Raw genomic sequence first — 9,780 nt, 5'->3', positions numbered from 1 at the left:
ATTAAAGATGATTTTTGTAATTATACAATTTTGTGTTAATTTACCTCTCACTGTGAATCAGATAAAGCTTTGCTATTTAGCATTTTGAAAATGTTTTAGCTTAATTATATAGTTGTAGATATATGGTAAATGAATTGCTTGATATTTTCATAAGAGGCACATGGCTATAAATTTTGTTGATAATAATTTTGTAGTATAAGGAAGGAAACCATTCTTCACTCCTTTTTTGCGTCATTCTTCGTATGTGCTAATGGGTATACAATATGTCAAATCGAAAATTTGTTTAATTATGCAAATTAGATGAGTATGCTGATCAATAAAGATATTTAGTTTCAGTAAAGCTTGCCATTCCTTGAACTCTAAAGTGAATGTGAACATGAACCTGTAGAAAGTTTTTATCTTAGTTGTAATGAACATTTGTGTGAACTTTTGTGTTGTAAAGACGTTTCTGTTATCTGTTCTGTTAATAGGCAAAATTATTCAATGCTCAAAGACAAAAAAAAAAGCAGAATGAGAATCTCGTAAAAACGTTGAATTAGTTTCTTTTTCAAAAAGCGAGCTCATGCATAATAAATTCTGTAAAACACAGTGTAACAGTACACTAATTTTATTGTTTACTATTTCTGTTAATAGACTAAATTATTCAAAGCTTAATGACAAAAAAAAACAGAACCTGAATTTTTTAGAAACTCAAAATTTCATTGAGTCGGTTTCTTTTTCAGAAAGCTAACGCATGCTTTATGAATTTTGTAAAACAGAATGTTACAGAATACGAATGTAACATTAATTTAATATTACCCTTTCATAAACAGGATAAGTATCACAATTTTGTTGTTTCAATTAGATTAATCTAAATGGATGAACGTATTTTCAAAAGGAATAGACTTAATTAAAATAATAAAATTGAATTAGATACGGCCCTACTTTTAAAAAACTTTAAAGTAGATTTATTGTAGCTAAACCTTTTTCACAAAGTTTGTAACATCGATTTTGCTTAATTATGTTGAATTGGAAACTGAATTCAGCTAATAAATAATGGAAATTGTTTAGAATTGTAGAAACGATACGTTATACACAATGCAATATATAATAATAACCAACAGTTTGTTTTTAATTAAAAATATTTCTTGAGTTTCATTTAACTTTTCATGCTACATGTATAAAAACTAATGAATGTACATTAATTTTTGATTAATGAGAAACAGTTTCAATTATAGACAATTGCTTGCGATAATTGATACAGATATTAATTCAAAATAATAAACTTTTGAGAAGATCACTCACCTTGGTCATTTTGGATGTTCTGTATCCTGCGGTATCACCGAACAGACTGCCAATAGAATCCACGCGTTCACTCTTAACTCTGACTACTACTATACAATATACACGTTCATTACGGGAACAAATTTTCTAATAAGTGGACTGCTGACAAGAGACTTGTATGACCCTTTCTTTCTAGGTCAGATTCAGATTCACTCGGTACGTAGTGTAGTGGCAAACGTGTTATCGTTTTGGCCTTTCTCTCGTATCAGCATGCAGTACTTTCACGTTGGTTTTAATACAACATACACCTTCCAGTTGATGTTAAAAGAAATAAAAAAATACGGTCCGAATGAGATGATGGTCCCTCTACTTTCGCGACGACGTTGTCCACTAATGTATACATGTATACTTTACGTTTTGCAAAAGTTGTTGGTCGTGTTTTCTCTGCTTATAACTTCCTTTGATGTTAAATAGAAAAGCGTTGGTTTCATTTTACGTAATTCTCTTTAAAAGTACCTAGTGTCTACCAGGTGACGAAACCTAAGATTCTTGTGGAAATGCAGATTTATGTAACATTTTATCTGGAGCTGGAAAGTGAATCTTGATTGTCGAATGGATTGCAATTTTGCAAGGCGATTGCGTGAAATCTAATAAAGTTTCAAATAAAAACTGCCGCTTTGGTATTTCTTTAATGGGTTTGTACGATACGTGGGATTTTGAGCATAAAATAGCTTTTATATGGTTCTGAAACCGTAACAAGATGTAAGTAGATAGTTCAACTGAATCGATTAATATATCAGCATTGAGGAAATTGAATCATAGGAACAAGGGCGATTTAAGATTACCCATTACCAGCCCAGCATCTGCGATTTACTAGGTGACCGGAGGCACGTAGTAGTGTCTTAAGTAAGGTCAGGTAACGGGTTTAAAACACGATACCTTATAAATTCAATGTTTATTTGTGAATGAACGCTAGGCGAAAAGAAAATTCAGGTGTGCAGGTATTCTCATATTAGCAAAATTTCTGCAAGACTGGTTTCACTATTTAGAACGAAGAGATCGTCAATTCGCCAAAAAGTTATTTTTATTCCTTTAAATCATCAACCAAATGAAAATAATTTGCATGACCGTACTACTAGACCAAAGGATGAAAGAGGAACAATATATCTTTATATATCTTTCGCTTTTTTTTTGTAAATCATGAATATATTTAAGCTAAAAATAACCGACAATATGCAGTTGTTTTGATATTGTTAAGAGACATTTTAATTTTGTTTATTTATATTAGATGCAATTTATTAGAAGTAGGTATTATTCTATCGACTAATTAAACAAGAAAAATGCTAACGTGTTGTGATACACGCATATGTGTTATTTGTGCTTATACGATAGATCAATAGATACATAGTCCTAGACAAAGTCATTGAAAATGTAAAGTTTGAATCGTCTTGTTTATTGCAAAATTCATGGTTATATAAATACAACAACACGTTGACGGCGAGTGTTTACATGAGCGATATGCTTGTTTCAAAATATTGTGGTAATTTTTGTGTATCGCAAATATTTCGTATTAATTTACATTGTTTGCTTCATTGGCATTGTTATCGTGAATGTTCCCAGAAAAGAAGCCTTTGCCTAACCGATCCAAGGAAGTCACAGACAAACTTGATCTAATCATTAGAACATGTCGTGTTCTCGGTAAAGTTCACTTTAACTTATATGTATTTAGACATTATCGGAAAATGGGGTAAGTTTTATTCGGATACAGTTAATATTTAACAGCGAAGAATGATTGATATCTAAATTGCTTTTATATAACAAACACCTATCGATCTCTGAGATCATTTGGAATGTGTAGAATACTTTAATTAAAGTAAATGAGGAATGCGGTACCATGAAACATAATATGGCGAAACAATACTGTAGTGGATTCTAATAAAATTATTTCTGAAATTTCGGTTTTTATTTCTCCCATTATGAATTAGTTTTAACAAGAAANCATATGCTTTTCTGAAAGTTCTACTTAAATTGTTAGATACATAAAAAAAAACTAAATTTCCAAAAATAGTTTGAAGGTGTTTTGGATAAAATTTTTTTATACGTTGCGTTTTTTTCTCTAAACGCCATTGAACAAATAAAAAATTTAACACAAATTATGTTAAGTATTCAAAATGTTTTGCCTCCTACTTTTTGATATTTCTAACGAACTCAATTTCCAATAGTACCTAATTAATAATATTACTCTAGTATAATTTTCTTGAAAATAAAAAAAAGTAAAGCAAAAACATTGGTATGCAGGGGAAGACAAAGTAGGGAAAGAACGAATATAAAGATGGGAGGCGAAAAATTAGAAGAAGTGACTTATTTTAGGTATCTAGGAAGTCAGATAAGTATGGACGGAAGGAGTAGTAGGGATATAAAGCAAAGGATAGCGCAGGGTCGAGTTGTTTTCAATAAAAAGAAGTCATTTATATGCTCGCGAACGGTTAATTTGGAAATTCGATAGAGATTGTTAAAGGTATCTATATGTTTAGGCGAGGCGCTGTACGGATGCGAAAAACATGGACGGTGAGCGTAGCGGAAAGGAAAGGTTAGAAGCTTTCGAAATGTGATGTTACCGGCGAATGATGAGGATATCGTGGATAGAGAAGGTTAGAATTGAAGAGCTATTAGAAGTAATAGGAGAACAGAGGACTCTATGAAAGTCAATTAGAAATAGGGAAGATAGATTGGTGGGACACCTTCCTAGGCATGAAGTTTAGTCAGAGATATATTAAAGGCAGAAACAAGAGTGGAGAGGAGTAGAGGTAGACCTAGATTAGATTACTGTTCGCACAAATAGTTAAGGATATGGGTTTTCTAGTTTTGGAGAAATGCAAAGATTAGCTCAGGATAGGAAAGAGTGGAGGTGCGTGTCTTAGGACTGACGACGTCAAGATGGTGATGATAATTTTCTTAATATGAAATATTATTCAGAAAATTCATTTTCATAATAAACTAATTCACTTCGAAAAGATGTCTAAATTGTATGTATGTTTGATAATTTTCTTGTTAAAACTATGTTACTAGCATTTCGTCATCAACTATTTTAGTAATACATACCTCATCTTCTAATAAATCACCATCAATGCAATAAGTATTGCTTACTTTCCTTTCTGTACTATACTTTTTAAGGTAAAAAATCTGTACATTTACATTTGACTTTACATTTAAGGTTACAGTATTAATTTATTCACAAATCGGAAGACGTAGACCAGTCTCAGAATGGATTATCCTGTTTACGCTTGTTAGATAATAAAACTGTAGTTCTTTGATATTTTATAGATGTAATATAAAATTGAACTCTTACCTTTTTAATACATGCATATGTAGTTATAAAAGCTTTCGAGTTTTAAGTATATAAATTAATGTTTTTTTAGTCATTATGTNCTTCAATAAAAAGAAGTCATTTATATGCTCGCGAACGGTTAATTTGGAAATTCGATAGAGATTGTTAAAGGTATCTATATGTTTAGGCGAGGCGCTGTACGGATGCGAAAAACATGGACGGTGAGCGTAGCGGAAAGGAAAGGTTAGAAGCTTTCGAAATGTGATGTTACCGGCGAATGATGAGGATATCGTGGATAGAGAAGGTTAGAATTGAAGAGCTATTAGAAGTAATAGGAGAACAGAGGACTCTATGAAAGTCAATTAGAAATAGGGAAGATAGATTGGTGGGACACCTTCCTAGGCATGAAGTTTAGTCAGAGATATATTAAAGGCAGAAACAAGAGTGGAGAGGAGTAGAGGTAGACCTAGATTAGATTACTGTTCGCACAAATAGTTAAGGATATGGGTTTTCTAGTTTTGGAGAAATGCAAAGATTAGCTCAGGATAGGAAAGAGTGGAGGTGCGTGTCTTAGGACTGACGACGTCAAGATGGTGATGATAATTTTCTTAATATGAAATATTATTCAGAAAATTCATTTTCATAATAAACTAATTCACTTCGAAAAGATGTCTAAATTGTATGTATGTTTGATAATTTTCTTGTTAAAACTATGTTACTAGCATTTCGTCATCAACTATTTTAGTAATACATACCTCATCTTCTAATAAATCACCATCAATGCAATAAGTATTGCTTACTTTCCTTTCTGTACTATACTTTTTAAGGTAAAAAATCTGTACATTTACATTTGACTTTACATTTAAGGTTACAGTATTAATTTATTCACAAATCGGAAGACGTAGACCAGTCTCAGAATGGATTATCCTGTTTACGCTTGTTAGATAATAAAACTGTAGTTCTTTGATATTTTATAGATGTAATATAAAATTGAACTCTTACCTTTTTAATACATGCATATGTAGTTATAAAAGCTTTCGAGTTTTAAGTATATAAATTAATGTTTTTTTAGTCATTATGTAATCGTGACAGTGTTTGCAAATATCACCCTTAACAACACTATCAATTGACGAGCCCTACACCTATACAATTAGCATAATTATTACTCTGTACAGGCAGACAATACATACATGCAAAACGTCTAATCCACCCAGCACCTCCACCATATTGTTAACAGAAAAGTAACTCTAATGATAACAGTAAATCTCAAGAATTACCTAATGAAACCATTTATATATCTATTCATACATTTACTTGTGTATACCTTGGAGTTATTTACAAATTATTCAACGTAAATTGAGGGAAGGAGTCGAATCTGGAGTTATAGTTCTCTTACGTGGGGCGAAGAAAGTTGTTGTGATACTGCAGTTTAATGTTGATTAAAAATTGTAATTATATATTTAAAAATTAACTATTATATAAGATGGAGTCTATTAATACTTGATTTAGATCCATAACAAAAATAAAAAGTAATTTTTAAGTCTCAATAAATTATTATTATCTATTTAACTGGAAATTAAAAAAATGCTTGTTTTCCTTTTTCAATATTGACAAATCTCCACAAGAAAAAACTGTAATCCTTTACCACGTGTACATTAAAATACACTAACAAGTTTTTCAGTAATAAGCAATCAATGAATATGTATTACTAGCTAGAAACATAAATATATTAACGGCATGTGTAATTGTCTAGATCTACAGATAAGATGTTTTCCACTATGAACTATTTGTTTATAACGCATTTTTCTTGGCTTAGGGCTAGTTTAACAAAATATTTCTACCAAAATTATTGATAGATAAATGATTGATATCTAAATTGCTTTTATATAACAAACACCTATCGATCTCTGAGATTATTCGGAATGTGTAGAATACTTTAATTAAAGTAAATGAGGAATGCGGTACCATGAAACATAATATGGCGAAACAGTACTGTAGTGGATTCTAATAAAATTATTTCTAAAATTTCGATTTTTATTTCTCCAATTATGAATTAGTTTTAACAAGAAATTTACCTAATTAGTTCACTGAAACTGTTACATAAATAGAAGCTGATTAAGTGAGTCACAACTGTGATAAAGAAGTTCAAGTTGATTCATATGCTTTTCTGAAAGTTCTACTTAAATTGTTAGATACATAAAAAAAAACTAAATTTCCAAAAATAGTTTGAAGGTGTTTTGGATAAAATTTTTTTATACGTTGCGTTTTTTTCTCTAAACGCCATTGAACAAATAAAAAATTTAACACAAATTATGTTAAGTATTCAAAATGTTTTGCCTCCTACTTTTTGATATTTCTAACGAACTCAATTTCCAATAGTACCTAGTTAATAATATTACTCTAGTATAATTTTCTTGAAAATAAGAAAAAGTAAAATAAAAACATTGGTATGCAGTGGAAGANTCAAAAGAAATAATTTATTCTGATGTACTAGTGGTGTTATAATATAATTCTGTCTGATACGAATTGACTTATTAGCATAAATGTAATACCAGCGTAAATGCAAAAAAAAATCGTAAGTTGCATGCAGCTTATTAAACACTTTTTTTGCAAAATACCGATGCAAATGGCGGTTTGACCTTCAAGAATCATATAAAAACGAAATGTTAATTGATTTAATCAGTGCGTCTACACTTTTATTCCTTTCACATTATCCACTCTACTTAACATTACAAGAACAATTTACAAAAAATATATAGGTTTGATATATTATACATATATACAGAAATAAGTATTTACAGACTTGAAATAAAATTATTTAATAAAGACTACGGTTATATTTATTTAAATATTTTCTTTTCACGTGGCCTTTTCTTCGACTGTTGCACTTTTCTACGTAAAATATTAAAAACTATCACAGAACAAGTGGCACGTATTTTCAATGCTATCTAAAGTGGTTACGTTTTCGTGTTTCTTGTTGTACTTTTATGCAGGCTTTTATAACTTGGCTTCGGTTGCTGAAAGGACAATTATGAAAAACACTTAACATCAAGGGCATTAGTAATTGTCATTGTTGAAACACTTACACTTAGTGCATCTTGCAATTCTATCTTTAGAAGGCGTTGAATGCCTTTAACGTTTCGGCGGATTATACGATAAAGTTCGTTTCTAGTTATCCTGTAAGGACCCTCTGTTGTTGTAGCATTTTCATCCAATTGGCGCTGTGGTTTCTATTTATAAGAACAGGGATAATCAAATTTAAAACTATTTTGTGTTCGTTTAGTTCTTACATAGGAGCATAAAGAAATTTAGTTTTCAGTTTTTTGTATCAAATGAACTAAATTTGTCTGTATTATCTGAGAATTATTTAAATTATAATAAACTAGACAACTCATTCAAATTAGGGCGGATGGTACTACTGGTGATCGTAACATAATGATTCCGGGGGCTGACATTTAGCCACAATCACTACCTCATCCTATCCTGTAACCCTGTGACCGAATATTGACATTTGAACACGTCTAAAGATTGGTGACTTTAAATTTAAAATTTTGATTGAAATTTTGAACAACATTGAACTAGGACTTAAAACATAGTTTCATCGTTTAATAAAACATTTTAATAACCAGGTAATCCCAAAACGTCGGATCTCGGGAAAATACGTACAAAGAAACAAAAAGAACTTCTTCTGTTTACAATATTAGTGGGTACTAATAGTTTGAATGTAACACGAGATGTGGAATTTGAATGTAACACTTTCGATTTCATAACAATTCCTATTTAATGGCAATAGTTGTACTTACAACTTGACTCTCATCGATAAACTGGGCGTTAATGGTACTGGTTACTTTATTGATCGTACTCTTTGTATCTCGCCATTGCTACAAAGAAATTTATTTAGTCTGACAAATTAGTAAAGCTTTCGCGGTCAGTTGGTGAACTGGTGTTATCCTGATTCGGTTTTAAAGGCCGTCGTCAGTGGAGCTGCTTCATAACGGCGGCCAGCTTCTTCAGAGGACTTCGTCAGGAAACTACTCCAAGCGACGACAGTCTTTAGACTCGAATCAGAAAAGCACCAGCTCATTTAATGTGTTTACAATAATAAATAATAATAGTATTCCCTAGACAAAAACTTTCAGTCTCTCAGAGTCTTTCAGCGTCTCTGGGAGCATCTCTCACAGTCTCTCAGTTATTGCCTAGGTGTTTTTATGGATCTCTCACAATCTCTGTATGTTAATTCAGAGATTCTAGTCTCTCACAGAGAGACTGAATGAATAAAACTGAAAAACTGAGAGACTCGAGTCGTAGAAAGAATGGGATCTCTGAAATGTGTTGAACTTAGAAAATTTTAACCATGTCTATCGAGACACCACTTATTGAGAGATTCGAGTGTCTCGTTCAGAGACTGGATACGAAATGAGGATCTCTCTATGAGCGACTAAAACAGTTTTTTTGACAGTTTCTCTCAGCACACTAGAGAGACTCGATGAGAGACGGAGACTCGAGTCTCGCTTTCAGAGACTCTGAGAGACTGAACATTTTTATTTCGGGTTAATACAAGAAATTTATATTCTTAGGGATTTTCTTTTAAACTAAACACAACCACAAATTAAGAGTAAAATTTGAATAAATAATGAGCACCTTGACAGCTTTTGGTGTAAATTTTATATAAACAGGTTATAAATGTTACTTAAAAAAAATAATACCTATCTTACATCAATCATTAGTCGGAATACAGTTTCAATTGGACCTGGTTTTCTTTTTTTAAAAAGGAACAGTGTTCTTCGGTCTCTGATCAAATCATTTTGGTTACTGTTGGCAACCTAAAACATTTAATACATAAAAAAATTAAATAAGTAGTAAAAATTTGGTCGTTGCCTAATTTGTTTTAATTTAAAACTCATTTATTTGCAAGTAAATCATTAGAACCATTAGAAAGCTACTCATATAGCTTATGTTACGTACCTTGTTGTTGGTAACTTCTGGTGCCAAATTGACTTGGGAAACCAGAAGAAGGAACAACAGGATATCCGTAAACAAATTCATTGATTATTTCTGGAATAAATTAGACATTAAGAATCAGTTTCAATCGACAACTCCAGGTGATTTTACTTTCACTCCATATTGACTAATTAACACTTAAAGTACATATGTATATGGGTATGACTATTATATATCTTTTACTGTTT

The 9,780-nt window shown here is 31.2% G+C and overlaps 2 protein-coding genes across 4 annotated transcripts in view; both read right to left on the bottom strand.

Moving 5' to 3' along the window:
* The window catches only part of LOC108744780, an 8,049-nt gene extending 6,353 nt beyond the window's left edge, over positions 1–1,696 (bottom strand). Inside the window, exon 1 of one of the 2 annotated variants that reach the window (XM_018480693.2) lies at positions 1,285–1,696. In XM_018480693.2, coding sequence (XP_018336195.1) covers positions 1,285–1,293 — 9 coding nt within the window. In that variant the 5' untranslated portion in view covers positions 1,294–1,696. The remainder of the gene's footprint in view (positions 1–1,284) is intronic. The other variant, XM_018480692.2, reaches the window with a different exon arrangement.
* A 5,565-nt stretch (positions 1,697–7,261) lies between these two features.
* Positions 7,262–9,780, bottom strand: part of LOC108744783 — a 5,065-nt gene continuing 2,546 nt past the window's right edge. For both annotated transcript variants that reach the window (XM_025975078.1, XM_025975079.1), the window contains exons 2-6: positions 9,557–9,646; positions 9,307–9,414; positions 8,395–8,472; positions 7,678–7,821; positions 7,262–7,608 (exon numbers count right to left, since the gene is read on the bottom strand). In XM_025975078.1, the coding sequence (XP_025830863.1) occupies positions 7,549–7,608; positions 7,678–7,821; positions 8,395–8,472; positions 9,307–9,414; positions 9,557–9,637 (471 nt within the window). In that variant the 5' untranslated portion in view covers positions 9,638–9,646 and the 3' untranslated portion in view covers positions 7,262–7,548. The remainder of the gene's footprint in view (positions 7,609–7,677; positions 7,822–8,394; positions 8,473–9,306; positions 9,415–9,556; positions 9,647–9,780) is intronic.

This window comes from Agrilus planipennis, unplaced genomic scaffold, assembly GCF_000699045.2.
Source record: "Agrilus planipennis isolate EAB-ADULT unplaced genomic scaffold, Apla_2.0 scaffold35, whole genome shotgun sequence".
Classification (NCBI taxonomy): Eukaryota; Metazoa; Arthropoda; class Insecta; order Coleoptera; family Buprestidae; genus Agrilus; species Agrilus planipennis.
The sequence above is the reverse complement of the archived record's forward strand: the minus strand, read 5'-3'. Positions and strand labels throughout refer to the sequence as shown.